General features: G+C 47.3%; 2 protein-coding genes across 2 annotated transcripts in view; one reads left to right on the plus strand and one right to left on the minus strand.

The window, feature by feature from the left end:
* The window catches only part of LOC142312504 (manganese-dependent ADP-ribose/CDP-alcohol diphosphatase-like), a 30,620-nt gene extending 10,612 nt beyond the window's left edge, over positions 1-20,008 (minus strand). The window contains exon 1 of the mRNA XM_075351463.1: positions 19,874-20,008. Within this exon, the coding sequence (XP_075207578.1) occupies positions 19,874-19,970 (97 nt within the window). The 5' untranslated portion in view covers positions 19,971-20,008. The remainder of the gene's footprint in view (positions 1-19,873) is intronic.
* Positions 23-26,277, plus strand: TMEM220 (transmembrane protein 220). The gene is made up of 6 exons (XM_075351465.1): positions 23-274; positions 14,008-14,037; positions 19,416-19,476; positions 19,961-20,075; positions 20,154-20,213; positions 25,829-26,277. Exons 1-6 carry the CDS (start codon positions 176-178, stop codon positions 25,959-25,961), a joined length of 498 nt encoding a protein of 165 aa, XP_075207580.1. The 5' UTR covers positions 23-175; the 3' UTR covers positions 25,962-26,277.
* Positions 26,278-26,536: the final 259 nt, after the last annotated feature.

Consider the following 26,536-nt stretch of genomic DNA (forward strand, 5'->3'; position numbering starts at 1 on the left):
CCTCACAGCTGAGGATTTGTTACAGTTGCAGCCAAACTTCACCGACCTGATACATTGTGGCGAAAGTCAGCAGTGATGGAAGGGTTAAGCTGTAGGCGGAGCTTAGGACAGGAAGTGTCTGAAGAATGGAGGAAGACCCAGGAGGGGCAGAGTCTGCAGAGGACTGAGGGGGAGCATGGAGGGCGCAGACCCCACACCCCAATATCAGGGGGCACTGTGGAGGCTCTGCAATGCCACAATGGCCGCATTCTTTACACTGGCTGCGTATGTGCAAGTAAGTGTAACCCTGCGTGTGCTGGAGCGACAGAAAGCAGCACAGAGGATTTCAGGAGAGGAGAGCACAGAGATACATAGAGGAAGGAGCAGGTCCCAGCAGCACAGAGTATTTCAGGAGAGGAGAGCGCTGATCTTATAGGAGGACACAGAGATACAGAGGAAGGAGCAGGTCCCAGCAGCACAGAGTATTTCAGGAGAGGAGAACACTGATCTTATAGGAGGACACAGAGATACATAGAGGAAGGAGCAGGTCCCAGCAGCACAGAGTATTTCAGGAGAGGAGAACACTGATCTTATAGGAGGACACAGAGATACATAGAGGAAGGAGCAGGTCCCAGCAGCACAGAGTATTTCAGGAGAGGAGAGCACTGATCTTATAGGAGGACACAGAGATACATAGAGGAAGGAGCAGGTCCCAGCAGCACAGAGTATTTCAGGAGAGGAGAGCACTGATCTTATAGGAGGTCACAGAGATACAGAGGAAGGAGCAGGTCCCAGCAGCACAGAGTATTTCAGGAGAGGAGAGCACTGATCTTATAGGAGGACACAGAGATACATAGAGGAAGGAGCAGGTCCCAGCAGCACAGAGTATTTCAGGAGAGGAGAGCACTGATCTTATAGGAGGACACAGAGATACATAGAGGAAGGAGCAGGTCCCAGCAGCACAGAGTATTTCAGGAGAGGAGAGCACTGATCTTATAGGAGGACACAGAGATACATAGAGGAAGGAGCAGGTCCCAGCAGCACAGAGTATTTCAGGAGAGGAGAGCGCTGATCTTATAGGAGGACACAGAGATACAGAGGAAGGAGCAGGTCCCAGCAGCACAGAGTATTTCAGGAGAGGAGAACACTGATCTTATAGGAGGACACAGAGATACATAGAGGAAGGAGCAGGTTCCAGCAGCACAGAGTATTTCAGGAGAGGAGAGCGCTGATCTTATAGGAGGACACAGAGATACATAGAGGAAGGAGCAGGTCCCAGCAGCACAGAGTATTTCAGGAGAGGAGAGCACTGATCTTATAGGAGGTCACAGAGATACAGAGGAAGGAGCAGGACCCAGCAGCACAGAGTATTTCAGGAGAGGAGAGCACTGATCTTATAAGAGGTCACAGAGATACATAGAGGAAGGAGCAGGTCCCAGCAGCACAGAGTATTTCAGGAGAGGAGAGCGCTGATCTTATAAGAGGTCACAGAGATACATAGAGGAAGGAGCAGGTCCCAGCAGCACAGAGTATTTCAGGAGAGGAGAGCGCTGATCTTATAGGAGGACACAGAGATACAGAGGAAGAAGCAGGACCCAGCAGCACAGAGTATTTCAGGAGAGGGAAGCGCTGATCTTATAGGAGGTCACAGAGATACATAGAGGAAGGAGCAGGTCCCAGCAGCACAGAGTATTTCAGGAGAGGAGAGCACTGATCTTATAGGAGGTCACAGAGATACAGAGGAAGGAGCAGGTCCCAGCAGCACAGAGTATTTCAGAAGAGGAGAGCACTGATCTTATAGGAGGACACAGAGATACATAGAGGAAGGAGCAGGTCCCAGCAGCACAGAGTATTTCAGGAGAGGAGAGCGCTGATCTTATAGGAGGACACAGAGATACAGAGGAAGAAGCAGGTCCCAGCAGCACAGAGTATTTCAGGAGAGGGAAGCGCTGATCTTATAGGAGGACACAGAGATACATAGAGGAAGGAGCAGGTCCCAGCAGCACAGAGTATTTCAGGAGAGGAGAGCGCTGATCTTATAGGAGGTCACAGAGATACATAGAGGAAGGAGCAGGTCCCAGCAGCACAGAGTATTTCAGGAGAGGAGAGCGCTGATCTTATATAAGGTCACAGAGATACATAGAGGAAGGAGCAGGTCCCAGCAGCACAGAGTATTTCAGGAGAGGAGAGCACTGATCTTATAGGAGGTCACAGAGATACATAGAGGAAGGAGCAGGACCCAGCAGCACAGAGTATTTCAGGAGAGGAGAGCACTGATCTTATAGGAGGACACAGAGATTCATAGAGGAAAGAGCAGGTCCCAGCAGCACAGAGTATTTCAGGAGAGGAGAGCACTGATCTTATAGGAGGACACAGAGATACAGAGGAAGGAGCAGGTCCCAGCAGCACAGAGTATTTCAGGAGAGGAGAGAGCTGATCTTATAGGAGGTCACAGAGATACATAGAGGAAGGAGCAGGTCCCAGCAGCACAGAGTATTTCAGGAGAGGAGAGCACTGATCTTATAGGAGGACACAGAGATACAGAGGAAGGAGCAGGTCCCAGCAGCACAGAGTATTTCAGGAGAGGAGAGCACTGATCTTATAGGAGGACACAGAGATACATAGAGGAAGGCGCAGGTCCCAGCAGCACAGAGTATTTCAGGAGAGGAGAGCACTGATCTTATAGGAGGACACAGAGATACATAGAGGAAGGAGCAGGTCCCAGCAGCACAGAGTATTTCAGGAGAGGAGAGCACTGATCTTATAGGAGGACACAGAGATACATAGAGGAAGGAGCAGGTCCCAGCAGCACAGAGTATTTCAGGAGAGGAGAGCACTGATCTTATAGGAGGACACAGAGATACATAGAGGAAGGAGCAGGTCCCAGCAGCACAGAGTATTTCAGGAGAGGAGAGCACTGATCTTATAGGAGGTCACAGAGATACAGAGGAAGGAGCAGGACCCAGCAGCACAGAGTATTTCAGGAGAGGAGAGCGCTGATCTTATAGGAGGTCACAGAGATACATAGAGGTAGGAGCAGGTCCCAGCAGCACAGAGTATTTCAGGAGAGGGGAGCACTGATCTTATAGGAGGACACAGAGATACAGAGGAAGGAGCAGGTCCCAGCAGCACAGAGTATTTCAGGAGAGGAGAGAGCTGATCTTATAGGAGGACACAGAGATACAGAGGAAGGAGCAGGTCCCAGCAGCACAGAGTATTTCAGGAGAGGGAAGCGCTGATCTTATAGGAGGACACAGAGATACATAGAGGAAGGAGCAGGTCCCAGCAGCACAGAGTATTTCAGGAGAGGAGAGTACTGATCTTATATAAGGTCACAGAGATACATAGAGGAAGGAGCAGGTCCCAGCAGCACAGAGTATTTCAGGAGAGGAGAGCACTGATCTTATAGGAGGTCACAGAGATACATAGAGGAAGGAGCAGGACCCAGCAGCACAGAGTATTTCAGGAGAGGAGAGCACTGATCTTATAGGAGGACACAGAGATTCATAGAGGAAAGAGCAGGTCCCAGCAGCACAGAGTATTTCAGGAGAGGAGAGCACTGATCTTATAGGAGGTCACAGAGATACATAGAGGAAGGAGCAGGACCCAGCAGCACAGAGTATTTCAGGAGAGGAGAGCACTGATCTTATAGGAGGTCATAGAGATACATAGAGGAAGGAGCAGGACCCAGCAGCACAGAGTATTTCAGGAGAGGAGAGCACTGATCTTATAGGAGGACACAGAGATACAGAGGAAGGAGCAGGTCCCAGCAGCACAGAGTATTTCAGGAGAGGAGAGAGCTGATCTTATAGGAGGTCACAGAGATACATAGAGGAAGGAGCAGGTCCCAGCAGCACAGAGTATTTCAGGAGAGGAGAGCACTGATCTTATAGGAGGACACAGAGATACACAGAGGAAGGAGCAGGACCCAGCAGCACAGAGTATTTCAGGAGAGGAGAGCACTGATCTTATAGGAGGTCACAGAGATACAGAGGAAGGAGCAGGTCCCAGCAGCACAGAGTATTTCAGGAGAGGAGAGCACTGATCTTATAGGAGGTCACAGAGATACAGAGGAAGGAGCAGGTCCCAGCAGCACAGAGTATTTCAGGAGAGGAGAGCACTGATCTTATAGGAGGACACAGAGATACAGAGGAAGGAGCAGGTCCCAGCAGCACAGAGTATTTCAGGAGAGGAGAGCACTGATCTTATAGGAGGACACAGAGATACAGAGGAAGGAGCAGGTCCCAGCAGCACAGAGTATTTCAGGAGAGGAGAGCACTGATCTTATAGGAGGACACAGAGATACATAGAGGAAAGCGCAGGTCCCAGCAGCACAGAGTATTTCAGGAGAGGAGAGCACTGATCTTATAGGAGGACACAGAGATACATAGAGGAAGGAGCAGGTCCCAGCAGCACAGAGTATTTCAGGAGAGGGGAGCACTGATCTTATAGGAGGACACAGAGATACAGAGGAAGGAGCAGGTCCCAGCAGCACAGAGTATTTCAGGAGAGGAGAGAGCTGATCTTATAGGAGGACACAGAGATACAGAGGAAGGAGCAGGTCCCAGCAGCACAGAGTATTTCAGGAGAGGAGAGCACTGATCTTATAGGAGGACACAGAGATACATAGAGGAAGGAGCAGGTCCCAGCAGCACAGAGTATTTCAGGAGAGGAGAGCACTGATCTTATAGGAGGACACAGAGATACAGAGGAAGGAGCAGGTCCCAGCAGCACAGAGTATTTCAGGAGAGGAGAGCACTGATCTTATAGGAGGACACAGAGATACATAGAGGAAGGAGCAGGTCCCAGCAGCACAGAGTATTTCAGGAGAGGAGAGCGCTGATCTTATAGGAGGACACAGAGATACAGAGGAAGGAGCAGGTCCCAGCAGCACAGAGTATTTCAGGAGAGGAGAGCACTGATCTTATAGGAGGTCACAGAGATACATAGAGGAAGGAGCAGGTCCCAGCAGCACAGAGTATTTCAGGAGAGGAGAGCGCTGATCTTATAGGAGGTCACAGAGATACAGAGGAAGGAGCAGGTCCCAGCAGCACAGAGTATTTCAGGAGAGGAGAGCACTGATCTTATAGGAGGTCACAGAGATACATAGAGGTAGGAGCAGGTCCCAGCAGCACAGAGTATTTCAGGAGAGGGGAGCACTGATCTTATAGGAGGACACAGAGATACATAGAGGAAGGAGCATGTCCCAGCAGCACAGAGTATTTCAGGAGAGGAGATCACTGATCTTATAGGAGGTCACAGAGATACATAGAGGAAGGAGCATGTCCCAGCAGCACAGAGTATTTCAGGAGAGGAGATCACTGATCTTATAGGAGGTCACATAGATACATAGAGGAAGGAGCAGGTCCCAGCAGCACAGAGTATTTCAGGAGAGGAGAGCACTGATCTTATAGGAGGTCACAGAGATACATAGAGGAAGGAGCATGTCCCAGCAGCACAGAGTATTTCAGGAGAGGAGATCACTGATCTTATAGGAGGTCACATAGATACATAGAGGAAGGAGCAGGTCCCAGCAGCACAGAGTATTTCAGGAGAGGAGAGCACTGATCTTATAGGAGGACACAGAGATACAGAGGAAGGAGCAGGTCCCAGCAGCACAGAGTATTTCAGGAGAGGAGAGCACTGATCTTATAGGAGGACACAGAGATACAGAGGAAGGAGCAGGTCCCAGCAGCACAGAGTATTTCAGGAGAGGAGAGCGCTGATCTTATAGGAGGACACAGAGATACAGAGGAAGAAGCAGGACCCAGCAGCACAGAGTATTTCAGGAGAGGGAAGCGCTGATCTTATAGGAGGTCACAGAGATACATAGAGGAAGGAGCAGGTCCCAGCAGCACAGAGTATTTCAGGAGAGGAGAGCACTGATCTTATAGGAGGTCACAGAGATACATAGAGGAAGGAGCAGGTCCCAGCAGCACAGAGTATTTCAGGAGAAAAGAGCACTGATCTTATAGGAGGACACAGAGATACATAGATGAAGGAGCAGGTCCCAGCAGCACAGAGTATTTCAGGAGAGGAGAGCACTGATCTTATAGAAGGACACAGAGATACATAGAGGAAGGAGCAGGACCCAGCAGCACAGAGGATTTCAGGAGAGGAGAGCACTGATCTTATATGAGGACACAGAGATACAGAGGAAGGAGCAGGTCCCAGCAGCACAGAGTATTTCAGGAGAGGAGAGCACTGATCTTATAGGAGGTCACAGAGAGATACATAGAGGAAAGAGCAGGTCCCAGCAGCACAGAGTATTTCAGGAGAGGAGAGCACTGATCTTATAGGAGGTCACAGATATACATAGAGGAAGAAGCAGGTCCCAGCAGCACAGAGTATTTCAGGAGAGGAGAGCACTGATCTTATAGGAGGACACAGAGATACAGAGGAAGGAGCAGGTCCCAGCAGCACAGAGTATTTCAGGAGAGGAGAGCACTGATCTTATAGGAGGACACAGAGATACATAGAGGAAGGAGCAGGTCCCAGCAGCACAGAGTATTTCAGGAGAGGAGAGCACTGATCTTATAGGAGGACACAGAGATACATAGAGGAAGGAGCAGGTCCCAGCAGCACAGAGTATTTCAGGAGAGGAGAGCGCTGATCTTATAGGAGGACACAGAGATACAGAGGAAGGAGCAGGTCCCAGCAGCACAGAGTATTTCAGGAGAGGAGAACACTGATCTTATAGGAGGACACAGAGATACATAGAGGAAGGAGCAGGTTCCAGCAGCACAGAGTATTTCAGGAGAGGAGAGCGCTGATCTTATAGGAGGACACAGAGATACATAGAGGAAGGAGCAGGTCCCAGCAGCACAGAGTATTTCAGGAGAGGAGAGCACTGATCTTATAGGAGGTCACAGAGATACAGAGGAAGGAGCGGGTCCCAGCAGCACAGAGTATTTCAGGAGAGGAGAGCACTGATCTTATAAGAGGTCACAGAGATACATAGAGGAAGGAGCAGGTCCCAGCAGCACAGAGTATTTCAGGAGAGGAGAGCGCTGATCTTATAAGAGGTCACAGAGATACATAGAGGAAGGAGCAGGTCCCAGCAGCACAGAGTATTTCAGGAGAGGAGAGCGCTGATCTTATAGGAGGACACAGAGATACAGAGGAAGAAGCAGGACCCAGCAGCACAGAGTATTTCAGGAGAGGGAAGCGCTGATCTTATAGGAGGTCACAGAGATACATAGAGGAAGGAGCAGGTCCCAGCAGCACAGAGTATTTCAGGAGAGGAGAGCACTGATCTTATAGGAGGTCACAGAGATACAGAGGAAGGAGCAGGTCCCAGCAGCACAGAGTATTTCAGAAGAGGAGAGCACTGATCTTATAGGAGGACACAGAGATACATAGAGGAAGGAGCAGGTCCCAGCAGCACAGAGTATTTCAGGAGAGGAGAGCGCTGATCTTATAGGAGGACACAGAGATACAGAGGAAGAAGCAGGTCCCAGCAGCACAGAGTATTTCAGGAGAGGGAAGCGCTGATCTTATAGGAGGACACAGAGATACATAGAGGAAGGAGCAGGTCCCAGCAGCACAGAGTATTTCAGGAGAGGAGAGTACTGATCTTATATAAGGTCACAGAGATACATAGAGGAAGGAGCAGGTCCCAGCAGCACAGAGTATTTCAGGAGAGGAGAGCACTGATCTTATAGGAGGTCACAGAGATACATAGAGGAAGGAGCAGGACCCAGCAGCACAGAGTATTTCAGGAGAGGAGAGCACTGATCTTATAGGACACAGAGATTCATAGAGGAAAGAGCAGGTCCCAGCAGCACAGAGTATTTCAGGAGAGGAGAGCACTGATCTTATAGGAGGACACAGAGATACAGAGGAAGGAGCAGGTCCCAGCAGCACAGAGTATTTCAGGAGAGGAGAGAGCTGATCTTATAGGAGGTCACAGAGATACATAGAGGAAGGAGCAGGTCCCAGCAGCACAGAGTATTTCAGGAGAGGAGAGCACTGATCTTATAGGAGGACACAGAGATACAGAGGAAGGAGCAGGTCCCAGCAGCACAGAGTATTTCAGGAGAGGAGAGCACTGATCTTATAGGAGGACACAGAGATACATAGAGGAAGGCGCAGGTCCCAGCAGCACAGAGTATTTCAGGAGAGGAGAGCACTGATCTTATAGGAGGACACAGAGATACATAGAGGAAGGAGCAGGTCCCAGCAGCACAGAGTATTTCAGGAGAGGAGAGCACTGATCTTATAGGAGGACACAGAGATACATAGAGGAAGGAGCAGGTCCCAGCAGCACAGAGTATTTCAGGAGAGGAGAGCACTGATCTTATAGGAGGACACAGAGATACATAGAGGAAGGAGCAGGTCCCAGCAGCACAGAGTATTTCAGGAGAGGAGAGCACTGATCTTATAGGAGGTCACAGAGATACAGAGGAAGGAGCAGGACCCAGCAGCACAGAGTATTTCAGGAGAGGAGATCACTGATCTTATAGGAGGTCACAGAGATACAGAGGAAGGAGCAGGTCCCAGCAGCACAGAGTATTTCAGGAGAGGAGAGCACTGATCTTATAGGAGGTCACAGAGATACATAGAGGAAGGAGCAGGTCCCAGCAGCACAGAGTATTTCAGGAGAGGAGAGCGCTGATCTTATAGGAGGTCACAGAGATACATAGAGGTAGGAGCAGGTCCCAGCAGCACAGAGTATTTCAGGAGAGGGGAGCACTGATCTTATAGGAGGACACAGAGATACAGAGGAAGGAGCAGGTCCCAGCAGCACAGAGTATTTCAGGAGAGGAGAGAGCTGATCTTATAGGAGGACACAGAGATACAGAGGAAGGAGCAGGTCCCAGCAGCACAGAGTATTTCAGGAGAGGGAAGCGCTGATCTTATAGGAGGACACAGAGATACATAGAGGAAGGAGCAGGTCCCAGCAGCACAGAGTATTTCAGGAGAGGAGAGTACTGATCTTATATAAGGTCACAGAGATACATAGAGGAAGGAGCAGGTCCCAGCAGCACAGAGTATTTCAGGAGAGGAGAGCACTGATCTTATAGGAGGTCACAGAGATACATAGAGGAAGGAGCAGGACCCAGCAGCACAGAGTATTTCAGGAGAGGAGAGCACTGATCTTATAGGAGGACACAGAGATTCATAGAGGAAAGAGCAGGTCCCAGCAGCACAGAGTATTTCAGGAGAGGAGAGCACTGATCTTATAGGAGGTCACAGAGATACATAGAGGAAGGAGCAGGACCCAGCAGCACAGAGTATTTCAGGAGAGGAGAGCACTGATCTTATAGGAGGTCATAGAGATACATAGAGGAAGGAGCAGGACCCAGCAGCACAGAGTATTTCAGGAGAGGAGAGCACTGATCTTATAGGAGGACACAGAGATACAGAGGAAGGAGCAGGTCCCAGCAGCACAGAGTATTTCAGGAGAGGAGAGAGCTGATCTTATAGGAGGTCACAGAGATACATAGAGGAAGGAGCAGGTCCCAGCAGCACAGAGTATTTCAGGAGAGGAGAGCACTGATCTTATAGGAGGACACAGAGATACACAGAGGAAGGAGCAGGACCCAGCAGCACAGAGTATTTCAGGAGAGGAGAGCACTGATCTTATAGGAGGTCACAGAGATACAGAGGAAGGAGCAGGTCCCAGCAGCACAGAGTATTTCAGGAGAGGAGAGCACTGATCTTATAGGAGGTCACAGAGATACAGAGGAAGGAGCAGGTCCCAGCAGCACAGAGTATTTCAGGAGAGGAGAGCACTGATCTTATAGGAGGACACAGAGATACAGAGGAAGGAGCAGGTCCCAGCAGCACAGAGTATTTCAGGAGAGGAGAGCACTGATCTTATAGGAGGACACAGAGATACAGAGGAAGGAGCAGGTCCCAGCAGCACAGAGTATTTCAGGAGAGGAGAGCACTGATCTTATAGGAGGACACAGAGATACATAGAGGAAAGCGCAGGTCCCAGCAGCACAGAGTATTTCAGGAGAGGAGAGCACTGATCTTATAGGAGGACACAGAGATACATAGAGGAAGGAGCAGGTCCCAGCAGCACAGAGTATTTCAGGAGAGGGGAGCACTGATCTTATAGGAGGACACAGAGATACAGAGGAAGGAGCAGGTCCCAGCAGCACAGAGTATTTCAGGAGAGGAGAGAGCTGATCTTATAGGAGGACACAGAGATACAGAGGAAGGAGCAGGTCCCAGCAGCACAGAGTATTTCAGGAGAGGAGAGCACTGATCTTATAGGAGGACACAGAGATACATAGAGGAAGGAGCAGGTCCCAGCAGCACAGAGTATTTCAGGAGAGGAGAGCACTGATCTTATAGGAGGACACAGAGATACAGAGGAAGGAGCAGGTCCCAGCAGCACAGAGTATTTCAGGAGAGGAGAGCACTGATCTTATAGGAGGACACAGAGATACATAGAGGAAGGAGCAGGTCCCAGCAGCACAGAGTATTTCAGGAGAGGAGAGCGCTGATCTTATAGGAGGACACAGAGATACAGAGGAAGGAGCAGGTCCCAGCAGCACAGAGTATTTCAGGAGAGGAGAGCACTGATCTTATAGGAGGTCACAGAGATACATAGAGGTAGGAGCAGGTCCCAGCAGCACAGAGTATTTCAGGAGAGGGGAGCACTGATCTTATAGGAGGACACAGAGATACATAGAGGAAGGAGCATGTCCCAGCAGCACAGAGTATTTCAGGAGAGGAGATCACTGATCTTATAGGAGGTCACAGAGATACATAGAGGAAGGAGCATGTCCCAGCAGCACAGAGTATTTCAGGAGAGGAGATCACTGATCTTATAGGAGGTCACATAGATACATAGAGGAAGGAGCAGGTCCCAGCAGCACAGAGTATTTCAGGAGAGGAGAGCACTGATCTTATAGGAGGTCACAGAGATACATAGAGGAAGGAGCATGTCCCAGCAGCACAGAGTATTTCAGGAGAGGAGATCACTGATCTTATAGGAGGTCACATAGATACATAGAGGAAGGAGCAGGTCCCAGCAGCACAGAGTATTTCAGGAGAGGAGAGCACTGATCTTATAGGAGGACACAGAGATACAGAGGAAGGAGCAGGTCCCAGCAGCACAGAGTATTTCAGGAGAGGAGAGCACTGATCTTATAGGAGGACACAGAGATACAGAGGAAGGAGCAGGTCCCAGCAGCACAGAGTATTTCAGGAGAGGAGAGCGCTGATCTTATAGGAGGTCACAGATACATAGAGGAAGGAGCAGGACCCAGCAGCACAGAGTATTTCAGGAGAGGAGAGCACTGATCTTATAGGAGGACACAGAGATACAGAGGAAGGAGCAGGTCCCAGCAGCACAGAGTATTTCAGGAGAGGAGAACACTGATCTTATAGGAGGACACAGAGATACATAGAGGAAGGAGCAGGTCCCAGCAGCACAGAGTATTTCAGGACAGGAGAGCGCTGATCTTATAGGAGGACACAGAGATACATAGAGGAAGGAGCAGGTCCCAGCAGCACAGAGTATTTCAGGAGAGGAGAGCAATGATCTTATATGAGGACACAGAGATACATAGAGGAAGGAGCAGGTCCCAGCAGCACAGAGTATTTCAGGAGAGGAGAGCACTGATCTTATAGGAGGACACAGAGATACATAGAGGAAGGAGCAGGTCCCAGCAGCACAGAGTATTTCAGGAGAGGAGAGCGCTGATCTTATAGGAGGACACAGAGATACATAGAGGAAGGAGCAAGTCCCAGCAGCACAGAGTATTTCAGGGGAGGAGAGCACTGATCTTATAGGAGGTCAGAGAGATACATAGAGGAAGGAGCAGGTCACAGCAGCACAGAGTATTTCAGGAGAGGAGAGCACTGATCTTATAGCAGGACACAGAGATACAGAGGAAGGAGCAGGTCACAGCAGCACAGAGTATTTCAGGAGAGGAGAACACTGATCTTATAGGAGGACACAGAGATACAGAGGAAGGAGCAGGTCCCAGCAGCACAGAGTATTTCAGGAGAGGAGAGCACTGATCTTATAGGAGGACACAGAGATACAGAGGAAGGAGCAGGGCCCAGCAGCACAGAGTATTTCAGGAGAGGAGAGCACTGATCTTATAGGAGGACACAGAGATACATAGAGGAAGGAGCAGGACCCAGCAGCACAGAGTATTTCAGGAGAGGAGAGCACTGATCTTATAGGAGGACACAGAGATACATAGAGGAAGAAGCTGGACCCAGCAGCACAGAGTATTTCAGGAGAGGAGAGCACTGATCTTATAGGAGGACACAGAGATACAGAGGAAGGAGCAGGTCCCAGCAGCACAGAGTATTTCAGGAGAGGAGAACACTGATCTTATAGGAGGACACAGAGATACAGAGGAAGGAGCAGGTCCCAGCAGCACAGAGTATTTCAGGAGAGGAGAGCACTGATCTTATAGGAGGACACAGATACATAGAGGAAGGAGCAGGTCCCAGCAGCACAGAGTATTTCAGGAGAGGAGAGCGCTGATCTTATAGGAGGACACAGAGATACAGAGGAAGGAGCAGGTCCCAGCAGCACAGAGTATTTCAGGAGAGGAGAGCACTGATCTTATAGCAGGACACAGAGATACAGAGGAAGGAGCAGGTCACAGCAGCACAGAGTATTTCAGGAGAGGAGAGCACTGATCTTATAGGAGGACACAGAGATACAAAGGAAGGAGCAGGTCACAGCAGCACAGAGTATTTCAGGAGAGGAGAGCACTGATCTTATAGGAGGTCACAGAGATACATAGAGGAAGGAGCAGGTCCCAGCAGCACAGAGTATTTCAGGAGAGGAGAGCACTGATCTTATAGGAGGTCACAGAGATACATAGAGGAAGGAGCAGGTCACAGCAGCACAGAGTATTTCAGGAGAGGAGAGCACTGATCTTATAGGAGGTCACAGAGATACATAGAGGAAGGAGCAGGTCCCAGCAGCACAGAGTATTTCAGGAGAGGAGAGCACTGATCTTATAGGAGGACACAGAGATACATAGAGGAAGGAGCAGGTCCCAGCAGCACAGAGTATTTCAGGAGAGGAGAGCACTGATCTTATAGGAGGACACAGAGATACATAGAGGAAGGAGCAGGTCCCAGCAGCACAGAGTATTTCAGGAGAGGAGAGCACTGATCTTATAGGAGGACACAGAGATACATAGAGGAAGGAGCAGGTCCCAGCAGCACAGAGTATTTCAGGAGAGGAGAGCGCTGATCTTATAGGAGGTCACAGAGATACACAGAGGAAGGAGCAGGTCCCAGCAGCACAGAGTATTTCAGGAGAGGAGAGCGCTGATCTTATAGGAGGTCACAGAGATACATAGAGGAAGGAGCAGGTCCCAGCAGCACAGAGGATTTCAGGAGAGGAGAGTGCTGATCTTATAGGAGGTCACAGAGATACAGAAGAAGGAGCAGGTCCCAGCAGCACAGAGTATTTCAGGAGAGGAGAGCACTGATCTTATAGGAGGACACAGAGATACAGAGGAAGGAGCAGGTCCCAGCAGCACAGAGTATTTCAGGAGAGGAGAGCACTGATCTTATAGGAGGACACAGAGATACATAGAGGAGGGAGCAGGTCCCAGCAGCACAGAGTATTTCAGGAGAGGAGAGCACTGATCTTATAGGAGGACACAGAGATACATAGAGGAAGGAGCAGGTCCCAGCAGCACAGAGTATTTCAGGAGAGGAGAGTGCTGACCTTATAGGAGGACACAGAGATACATAGAGGAAGGAGCAGGTCCCAGCAGCACAGAGTATTTCAGGAGAGGAGAGCACTGATCTTATAGGAGGACACAGAGATACATAGAGGAAGGAGCAGGTCCCAGCAGCACAGAGTATTTCAGGAGAGGAGAGCACTGATCTTATAGGAGTACACAGAGATACAGAGGAAGGAGCAGGTCCCAGCAGCACAGAGTATTTCAGGAGAAGAATGCACAGCTCTTATGGGAGGGCACAGGGTGAGTGTTATATAATAGAAGGAGCAGGTCCCAGCTGTATTTATACAATGATGATGATGTATTGGGTTTTCTCACATTTTTATGTTCTACTTTTTTACAGATCAATGATCCTGATGCTGAGATCTGGATTGTGAGTAACTTGTGTTATTCTATTACAGAGGTGGTTTTTTTTTAATCGTCATCACAACAACACATATATAAAGGGTTAATACCTCCACTCTATGATAGGAATGGACTCTGGTGGTATGAACAGGAGGAAGGACAGAAGAATCAGGAGGGAGGTGGGAGAGAGGACCATGGAGGAGCAGGTGGGAGAGAGGACCATGGAGAGAGGAGGAGGGACAGAGAACCATGGAGAGAGGAGGAGGGACAGAGGACCATGGAGAGAGGAGGAGGGACAGAGGACCATGGAGAGAGGAGGAGGGACAGAGGACCATGGAGAGAGGAGGACGGACAGAGGACCATGGAGAGAGGAGGAGAGACAGAGGACCATGGAGAGAGGAGGAGAGACAGAGGACCATGGAGAGAGGAGGAGGGACAGAGGACCATGGAGAGAGGAGGACGGACAGAGGACCATGGAGAGAGGAGGAGAGACAGAGGACCATGGAGAGAGGAGGAGAGACAGAGGACCATGGAGAGAGGAGGAGGGACAGAGGACCATGGAGAGAGGAGGAGGGACAGAGGACCATGGAGAGAGGAGGAGGGACAGAGGACCATGGAGAGAGGAGGAGAGACAGAGGACCATGGAGAGAGGAGGAGGGACAGAGGACCATGGAGAGAGGAGGAGGGACAGATGACCATGGAGAGAGGAGGAGGGACAGAGGACCATGGAGAGAGGAGGAGGGACAGAGGACCATGGAGAGAGGAACAGGGACAGAGGACCATGGAGAGAGGAGGAGGGACAGAGGACCATGGAGAGAGGAGGAGGGACAGAGGACCATGGAGAGAGGAGGAGGGACAGAGGACCATGGAGAGAGGAACAGGGACAGAGGACCATGGAGGAGGAGGAGGGACAGAGGACCATGGAGAGAGGAGGAGGGACAGAGGACCATGGAGAGAGGAGGAGGGACAGAGGACCATGGAGAGAGGAGGAGAGACAGAGGACCATGGAGAGAGGAACAGGGACAGAGGACCATGGAGAGAGGAGGAGGGACAGAGGACCATGGAGAGAGGAGGAGGGACATAGGACCATGGAGAGAGGAGGAGGGACAGAGGACCATGGAGAGAGGAACAGGGACAGAGGACCATGGAGAGAGGAGGTGGGAGAGAGGACCATGGAGAGAGGAGGAGGGACAGAGAACCATGGAGAGAGGAGGAGGGACAGAGGACCATGGAGAGAGGAGGAGGGACAGAGGACCATGGAGAGAGGAGGAGGGACAGAGGACCATGGAGAGAGGAGGACGGACAGAGGACCATGGAGAGAGGAGGAGAGACAGAGGACCATGGAGAGAGGAGGAGAGACAGAGGACCATGGAGAGAGGAGGAGGGACAGAGGACCATGGAGAGAGGAGGAGGGACAGAGGACCATGGAGAGAGGAGGAGGGACAGAGGACCATGGAGAGAGGAGGAGAGACAGAGGACCATGGAGAGAGGAGGAGGGACAGAGGACCATGGAGAGAGGAGGAGGGACAGATGACCATGGAGAGAGGAGGAGGGACAGAGGACCATGGAGAGAGGAGGAGGGACAGAGGACCATGGAGAGAGGAACAGGGACAGAGGACCATGGAGAGAGGAGGAGGGACAGAGGACCATGGAGAGAGGAGGAGGGACAGAGGACCATGGAGAGAGGAGGAGGGACAGAGGACCATGGAGAGAGGAACAGGGACAGAGGACCATGGAGGAGGAGGAGGGACAGAGGACCATGGAGAGAGGAGGAGGGACAGAGGACCATGGAGAGAGGAGGAGGGACAGAGGACCATGGAGAGAGGAGGAGAGACAGAGGACCATGGAGAGAGGAACAGGGACAGAGGACCATGGAGAGAGGAGGAGGGACAGAGGACCATGGAGAGAGGAGGAGGGACATAGGACCATGGAGAGAGGAGGAGGGACAGAGGACCATGGAGAGAGGAACAGGGACAGAGGACCATGGAGAGAGGAGTAGGGACAGAGGACCATGGAGTGAGGAGGAGGGACAGAGGACCATGGAGTGAGGAGGAGGGACAGAGGACCATGGAGAGAGGAGGAGAGACAGAGGACCATGGAGAGAGGAGGAGGGACAGAGGACCATGGAGTGAGGAGGAGGGACAGAGGACCATGGAGAGAGGAGGAGGGACAGAGGACCATGGAGAGAGGAGGAGGGACAGAGGACCATGGAGAGAGGAGGAGAGACAGAGGACCATGGAGAGAGGAACAGGGACAGAGGACCATGGAGAGAGGAGGAGGGACAGAGGACCATGGAGAGAGGAGGAGGGACATAGGACCATGGAGAGAGGAGGAGGGACAGAGGACCATGGAGAGAGGAACAGGGACAGAGGACCATGGAGAGAGGAGGAGGGACAGAGGACCATGGAGAGAGGAACAGGGACAGAGGACCATGGAGAGAGGAGGAGGGACAGAGGACCATGGAGAGAGGAGGAGGGACAGAGGACCATGGAGTGAGGAGGAGGGACAGAGGACCATGGAGAGAGGAGGAGGGACAGAGGACCATGGAGAGAGGAGGAGGGACAGAGGACCATGGAGAGAGGAGGAGAGACAGAGGACCATGGAGAGAGGAACAGGGACAGAGGACCATGGAGAGAGGAGGAGGGACAGAGGACCATGGAGAGAGGAGGAGGGACAGAGGACCATGGAGAGAGGAGGAGGGACATAGGACCATGGAGAGAGGAGGAGGGACAGAGGACCATGGAGAGAGGAACAGGGACAGAGGACCATGGAGAGAGGAGGAGGGACAGAGGACCATGGAGAGAGGAGGAGGGACAGAGGACCATGGAGAGAGGAGGAGAGACAGAGGACCATGGAGAGAGGAGTAGGGACAGAGGACCATGGAGTGAGGAGGAGGGACAGAGGACCATGGAGAGAGGAGGACGGACAGAGGACCATGGAGAGAGGAGGAGAGACAGAGGACCATGGAGAGAGGAGGAGAGACAGAGGACCATGGAGAGAGGAGGAGGGACAGAGGACCATGGAGAGAGGAGGAGGGACAGAGGACCATGGAGAGAGGAGGAGAGACAGAGGACCATGGAGAGAGGAACAGGGACAGAGGACCATGGAGAGAGGAACAGGGACAGAGGACCATGGAGAGAGGAGGAGGGACAGAGGACCATGGAGAGAGGAGGAGGGACAGAGGACCATGGAGAGAGGAGGAGGGACAGATGACCATGGAGAGAGGAGGAGGGACAGAGGACCATGGAGAGAGGAGGAGGGACAGAGGACCATGGAGAGAGGAACAGGGACAGAGGACCATGGAGAGAGGAGGAGGGACAGAGGACCATGGAGAGAGGAGGAGGGACAGAGGACCATGGAGAGAGGAGGAGGGACAGAGGACCATGGAGAGAGGAACAGGGACAGAGGACCATGGAGGAGGAGGAGGGACAGAGGACCATGGAGAGAGGAGGAGGGACAGAGGACCATGGAGAGAGGAGGAGGGACAGAGGACCATGGAGAGAGGAGGAGAGACAGAGGACCATGGAGAGAGGAACAGGGACAGAGGACCATGGAGAGAGGAGGAGGGACAGAGGACCATGGAGAGAGGAGGAGGGACATAGGACCATGGAGAGAGGAGGAGGGACAGAGGACCATGGAGAGAGGAACAGGGACAGAGGACCATGGAGAGAGGAGTAGGGACAGAGGACCATGGAGTGAGGAGGAGGGACAGAGGACTATGGAGAGAGGAGGAGGGACAGAGGATTATGGAGAGAGGAGGAGGGACAGAGGACCATGGAGAGAGGAGGAGGGACAGAGGACCATGGAGAGAGGAGGAGGGACAGAGGACCATGGAGAGAGGAGGAGGGACAGAGGACCATGGAGAGAGGAGGAGGGACAGAGGACCATGGAGAGAGGAGGAGGGACAGAGGACCATGGAGAGAGGAGGAGGGACAGAGGACCATGGAGAGAGGAGGAGGGACAGAGGACCATGGAGAGAGGAGGAGGGACAGAGGACCATGGAGAGAGGAACAGGGACAGAGGACCATGGAGAGAGGAGGAGAGACAGAGGACCATGGAGAAAGGAGGAGGGACAGAGGACCATGGAGAGAGGAACAGGGACAGAGGACCATGGAGAGAGGAGGAGGGACAGAGGACCATGGAGAGAGGAACAGGGACAGAGGACCATGGAGAGAGGAGGAGGGACAGAGGACCATGGAGAGAGGAGGAGGGACAGAGGACCATGGAGAGAGGAACAGGGACAGAGGACCATGGAGAGAGGAAGAGGGACAGAGGACCATGGAGAGAGGAACAGGGACAGAGGACCATGGAGAGAGGAGGAGGGACAGAGGACCATGGAGAGAGGAACAGGGACAGAGGACCATGGAGAGAGGAGGAGGGACAGAGGACCATGGAGAGAGGAGGAGGGACAGAGGACCATGGAGAGAGGAGGAGGGACAGAGGACCATGGAGAGAGGAGGAGGGACAGAGGACCATGGAGAGAGGAAGAGGGACAGAGGACCATGGAGAGAGGAAGAGGGACAGAGGACCATGGAGAGAGGAACAGGGACAGAGGACCATGGAGAGAGGAGGAGGGACAGAGGACCATGGAGAGAGGAGGAGGGACAGAGGACCATGGAGAGAGGAGGAGGGACAGAGGACCATGGAGAGAGGAACAGGTACAGAGGACCATGGAGAGAGGAGGAGGGACAGAGGACCATGGAGAGAGGAGGAGGGACCGAGGACCATGGAGAGAGGAGGAGGGACAGAGGACCATGGAGAGAGGAAGAGGGAACGAAGAATCTGGAGGCATGATGAGAGACCGAGGATGAGGGCCAATTCTAATTGTAAGGGCTCATGTAGATCTCCATTCAACATGGTACAAGCATGGCCTGTAATGCACAAACCAGCCAGGGGCTGTACGAGAGCTGTGCCTGGGTAGTAGGGCTATCCATGAACTTCCCTGGGTTGTTGGGTAGTAAGGACACTGCCCCGGGGGTGTAAATCCCACCAGAAGCCCCGTCCCCGCCTACAGCATTGCACATATCTCCACAGGCATTTGTATAGTATAATAAACCCCCAAAATCACACACAGGCTTCTCCCCAGCATCGCAGTCCCACAAACCTCCACATCAGACATCTCCAATCATTATAGGCCCCCAAATCCCACCACAGGAGTCCCCCCAACATCGCACACCCCATAAACTCCCAATGCAAGCATCTACACAACATTATAAACCCCACCACAGGTGCCCCCCACATTATAGAACCTACAAATCCCACCAAAACCATCCCGAATGTCAGTAAAGTGATGTGAGGGCCGGGTTTGGCCCTTGGATTGAGTCTGACATTGCCGAGCGTCCATGTGTATGGAGTGGTGAGGAGATAATAATGGCTGACCTGTGCCCCATTATCTGCCCTTTACAGGTTATCTATGTGATCCCAGCCGCCCTGCTATTCCTCCTCAGCCTAAATCCCGACATAACGGGTGAGTCCGGGGATAATACCGGGTCCGGGGATAATACGGGGTCCGGGGATAATACCGGGTCCGGGGATAATACGGGGTCCGGGGATAATACGGGGTCCGGGGATAATACCGGGTCCGGGGATAATACGGGGTCCGGGGATAATACGGGGTCCGGGGATAATACCGGGTCCGGGAATAATACCGGGTCCGGGGATAATACCGGGTCCGGGGATAATACCGGGTCCGGGGATAATACCGGGTCCGGGGATAATACCGGGTCCGGGGATAATACCGGGTCCGGGGATAATACGTGGTCCGGGGATAATACGTGGTCCGGGGATAATACGGGGTCCGGGGATAATACGGGGTCCGGGGATAATACGGGGTCCGGGGATAATACCGGGTCCGGGGATAATACCGGGTCCGGGGATAATGCGGGGTCCGGGGTCACCGCAGGCTCCGCTGGGCTGTAATCTACCAGCGTCTGTTATGTTCCTCCACACAGGCCACCCCATCTGGAGGACGCTGGCCGGTCTCCATGGCGCCCTCTGTGTGATCGGAGCGTCCTATCTGCTGCTGTCCGGGAATATAAGAAACATATTACACCAGGAGGAAGGCAGGTAAGAACACAGCAGAGGATGGCGGCACAATCACAGACATGATGGCGGCCGAGGTGACCACTCCCAATTATCTCCTAGGGAACTGTCCGGATTATTAATCATCGCATTATGGATGATCCTCTGTAAGGATTCTGGAAGGTAAAGTCAGAGATGTCATCTGTGTGCAAGTGTATATACTATGTACAGGATTATACCTGCTATAATACTGCCCCTATGTACAGGAATATAACTACTATAATACTGCCCCTATGTACAAGAATATAACTACTATAATACTGCTCCTATGTACAAGAATATATCTACTATAATACTACCCCTATGTACAAGAATATAACTACTATAATACTGCCCCTATATACAAGAATATAACTACTATAATACTGCCCCCTATATACAAGAATATAACTACTATAATACTGCCCCCTATATACAAGAATATAACTACTATAATACTGCCACTATATACAAGAATATAACTACTATAATACAGCCCCTATATACAAGAATATAACTACTATAATACTGTCCCCTATATACAAGAATATAACTACTATAATACTGCCTCTATGTACAAGAATATAACTACTATAATACTGCCCCCTATATACAAGAATATAACTACTATAATACTGCCCCTATGTACAAGAATATAACTACTATAATACTGCCTCTATGTACAAGAATATAACTACTATAATACTGCCCCCTATATACAAGAATATAACTACTATAATACTGCCCCTATATACAAGAATATAACTACTATAATACTGCCCCCTATATACAAGAATATAACTACTATAATACTGCCTCTATGTACAAGAATATAACTACTATAATACTGCCCCCTATGTACAAGAATATAACTACTATAATACTGCCCCTATATACAAGAATATAACTACTATAATACTGCCCCTATATACAAGAATATAACTACTATAATACTGCCCCTATGTACAAGAATATAACTACTATAATACTGCCCCTATATACAAGAATATAACTAGTATAATACTGCCTCTATGTACAAGAATATAACCACTATAATACTGCCCCTATGTACAAGAATATAACTACTATAATACTGCCCCTATGTACAAGAATATAACTACTATAATACTGCCCCCTATATACAAGAATATAACTACTATAATACTGCCCCCTATATACAAGAATATAACTACTATAATACTGCCCCCTATATACAGGAATATAACTACTATAATACTGCCCCTATGTACAGGAATATAACTACTATAATACTGCCCCTATGTACAAGAATATAACTACTATAATACTGCTCCTATGTACAAGAATATATCTACTATAATACTACCCCTATGTACAAGAATATAACTACTATAATACTGCCCCCTATGTACAAGAATATAACTACTATAATACTGCCCCTATATACAAGAATATAACTACTATAATACTGCCCCCTATATACAAGAATATAACTACTATAATACTGCCCCCTATATACAAGAATATAACTACTATAATACTGCCACTATATACAAGAATATAACTACTATAATACAGCCCCTATATACAAGAATATAACTACTATAATACTGTCCCCTATATACAAGAATATAACTACTATAATACTGCCTCTATGTACAAGAATATAACTACTATAATACTGCCCCCTATATACAAGAATATAACTACTATAATACTGCCCCTATGTACAAGAATATAACTACTATAATACTGCCTCTATGTACAAGAATATAACTACTATAATACTGCCCCCTATATACAAGAATATAACTACTATAATACTGCCCCTATATACAAGAATATAACTACTATAATACTGCCCCCTATATACAAGAATATAACTACTATAATACTGCCTCTATGTACAAGAATATAACTACTATAATACTGCCCCCTATGTACAAGAATATAACTACTATAATACTGCCCCTATATACAAGAATATAACTACTATAATACTGCCCCTATATACAAGAATATAACTACTATAATACTGCCCCTATGTACAAGAATATAACTACTATAATACTGCCCCTATATACAAGAATATAACTAGTATAATACTGCCTCTATGTACAAGAATATAACCACTATAATACTGCCCCTATGTACAAGAATATAACTACTATAATACTGCCCCTATGTACAAGAATATAACTACTATAATACTGCCCCCTATATACAAGAATATAACTACTATAATACTGCCCCCTATATACAAGAATATAACTACTATAATACTGCCCCCTATATACAGGAATATAACTACTATAATACTGCTCCTATATACAAGAATATAACTACTATAATACTGCCCCTATATACAAGAATATAACTCATATAATACTGCCCCTATGTACAAGAATATAACTACTATAATACTGCCCCTATATACAAGAATATAACCACTATAATACTGCCACTATATACAAGAATATAACTACTATAATACTGCTCCCTATGTACAAGAATATAACTACTATAATACTGCCCCCTATGTGCAAGAATATAACTACTATAATACTGCCCCTATATACAAGAATATAACTACTATAATACTGCTCCCTATGTACAAGAATATAACTACTATAATACTGCCCCTATATACAAGAATATAACTACTATAATACTGCCCATATGTGCAAGAATATAACTACTATAATACTGCCCCTATGTACAAGAATATAACTACTATAATACTGCCCTCTATGTACAAGAATATAACTACTATAATACTGCCCCCTATATACAAGAATATAACTACTATAATACTGCCCCTATGTACAAGAATATAACTACTATAATACTGCCCCCTATATACAAGAATATAACTACTATAATACTGCCCCTATGTACAAGAATATAACTACTATAATACTGCCCCTGTATACAAGAATATAACTACTATTATACTGCCCCCTATGTACAAGAATATAACTACTATATTACTGCCCCCTATATACAAGAATATAACTACTATAATACTGCCTCCTATATACAAGAATATAACTACTATAATACTGCCCCTATATACAAGAATATAACTAGTATAATACTGCCTCTATGTACAAGAATATAACTACTATAATACTGCCCCTATATACAAGAATATAACTAGTATAATACTGCCTCTATGTACAAGAATATAACTACTATAATACAGCCCCCTATGTACAAGAATATAACTACTAGAATACTGCCCCTATATACAAGAATATAACTAGTATAATACTGCCTCTATGTACAAGAATATAACTACTATAATACTGCCCCTATATACAAGAATATAACTAGTATAATACTGCCTCTATGTACAAGAATATAACTACTATAATACTGCCCCCTATGTACAAGAATATAACTACTATAATACTGCCCCTATATACAAGAATATAACTAGTATAATACTGCCTCTATGTACAAGAATATAACTACTATAATACTGCCCCTATATACAAGAATATAACTAGTATAATACTGCCTCTATGTACAAGAATATAACTACTATAATACTGCCTCCTATATACAAGAATATAACTACTATAATACTGCCCCTATATACAAGAATATAACTAGTATAATACTGCCTCTATGTACAAGAATATAACTACTATAATACAGCCCCCTATGTACAAGAATATAACTACTAGAATACTGCCCCTATATACAAGAATATAACTAGTATAATACTGCCTCTATGTACAAGAATATAACTACTATAATACTGCCCCTATATACAAGAATATAACTAGTATAATACTGCCTCTATGTACAAGAATATAACTACTATAATACTGCCCCCTATGTACAAGAATATAACTACTATAATACTGCCCCTATATACAAGAATATAACTAGTATAATACTGCCTCTATGTACAAGAATATAACTACTATAATACTGCCCCTATATACAAGAATATAACTAGTATAATACTGCCTCTATGTACAAGAATATAACTACTATAATACTGCCTCCTATATACAAGAATATAACTACTATAATACTGCCCCTATATACAAGAATATAACTAGTATAATACTGCCTCTATGTACAAGAATATAACTACTATAATACTGCCCCTATATACAAGAATATAACTAGTATAATACTGCCTCTATGTACAAGAATATAACTACTATAATACAGCCCCCTATGTACAAGAATATAACTACTATAATACTGCCCCTATATACAAGAATATAACTAGTATAATACTGCCTCTATGTACAAGAATATAACTACTATAATACTGCCCCCTATGTACAAGAATATAACTACTATAATACTGCCTCTATATACAAGAATATAACTACTATAATACTGCCCCCTATGTACAAGAATATAACTACTATAATAGTGCCCCTATGTACAAGAATATAACTACTATAATACTGCCCCCTATATACAAGAATATAACTACTATAATACTGTCCCTATATACAAGAATATAACTACTATAATACTGCCCCTATATAGAAGAATATAACTACTATAATACTGCCCCTATATACAAGAATATAACTACTATAATACTGCTCCTATATACAAGAATATAACTACTATAATACTGCTCCTATATACAAGAATATAACTACTATAATACTGCCCCTATGTACAAGAATATAACTACTATAATACTGCCCCTATATACAAGAATATAACTACTATAATACTGCCCCTATATACAAGAATATAACTACTATAATACTGCCCCCTATGTACAAGAATATAACTACTATAATAGTGCCCCTATGTACAAGAATATAACTACTATAATACTGCCCCCTATATACAAGAATATAACTACTATAATACTGCCCCCTATATACAAGAATATAACTACTATAATACTGTCCCTATATACAAGAATATAACTACTATAATACTGCCCCTATATAGAAGAATATAACTACTATAATACTGCCCCTATATACAAGAATATAACTACTATAATACTGCTCCTATATACAAGAATATAACTACTATAATACTGCTCCTATATACAAGAATATAACTACTATAATACTGCCCCTATGTACAAGAATATAACTACTATAATAGTGCCCCTATGTACAAGAATATATCTACTATAATACTGCCCCTATGTACAAGAATATAACTACTATAATACTGTCCCCTATGTACAGGAATATAAATACTATAATATAGCCCCCTATGTACAAGAATATAACTACTATAATACTGCCCCTATATACAAGAATATAACTACTATAATACTGCCCCTATATACAAGAATATAACTACTATAATACTGCCCCCTATATACAAGAATATAACTACTATAATACTGCCCCCTATGTACAAGAATATAACTACTATAATACTGCCCCTATATACAAGAATATAACTACTATAATACTGCTCCTGTATACAAGAATATAACTGCTATAATACTGCCCCCTATGTACAAGAATATAACTACTATAATACTGCTCCTATGTACAAGAAAATAACTACTATAATACTGCCCCTATATACAAGAATATAACTACTATAATACTGCCCCTATGTACAAGAATATAACTACTATAATACTGCTCCTATGTACAAGAATATAACTGCTATAATACTGCCCCTATATACAAGAATATAACTACTATTATACTGCCCCTATGTACAAGAATATATCTACTATAATACTGCCCTTATGTACAGGAATATAACTACTATAATACTGCTATGTACAAATCTATACTATTTCCTGCTTCTTCCAGGGCGGCGGTCGGTGGGGTGAGATTGTTTGTGGCCGTCTCAGTCTCCGTTTTTCCGTTCTTGGTTTGGATCTACATCTATGTTGATAAGGAGATCCGGACGTCTTGGCCCCAGCACTGTAAGACGGTGATATGAGACACTTAGTGGCGGTTTTCATTCTATTTTTGATGGAGCAAGTCTGGACCTTGTATCTCGCTGATGTTTTTGGATCTACCCCTATTTGAGAAGACCCTTGTGATGAGGATTTTTGGGACCGGCTCCCACCCCTCATTACTTTTTTGGGACCATGTAGAGGGTTCTGCGGCTTTTTGTAGATTATGCGCAGTTCCGGTGATTTGGAGGACCCGAGAATGGAGGCAGAACATTCTTGTTTGTTGCTGTTTTGTCCATTTCTTAAAGGAGCGGTGAACATAAGTTTCAACAAAAGGAATTAAAAAAAACAAGGACGTGGTTTTCTATTTCTCACTTCTCTTTTGTTCGTTCTCTCAACAGGAGCCATGTTGCATAGTACTGATAGTACCGGCAGTAGTGCTCGTAGTGCCAGTCACAGTACTGATAGTACCGGCAGTAGTGCTCGTAGTGCCAGTCACAGTACTGATAGTACCGGCAGTAGTGCTCGTAGTGCCAGTCACAGTACTGATAGTACCGGCAGTAGTGCTCGTAGTGCCAGTCACAGTACTGATAGTACCGGCAGTAGTGCTCGTAGTGCC

The sequence above is a fragment of the Anomaloglossus baeobatrachus genome, chromosome 5 (genome assembly GCF_048569485.1).
Source record: "Anomaloglossus baeobatrachus isolate aAnoBae1 chromosome 5, aAnoBae1.hap1, whole genome shotgun sequence".
Taxonomy (NCBI): Eukaryota; Metazoa; Chordata; class Amphibia; order Anura; family Aromobatidae; genus Anomaloglossus; species Anomaloglossus baeobatrachus.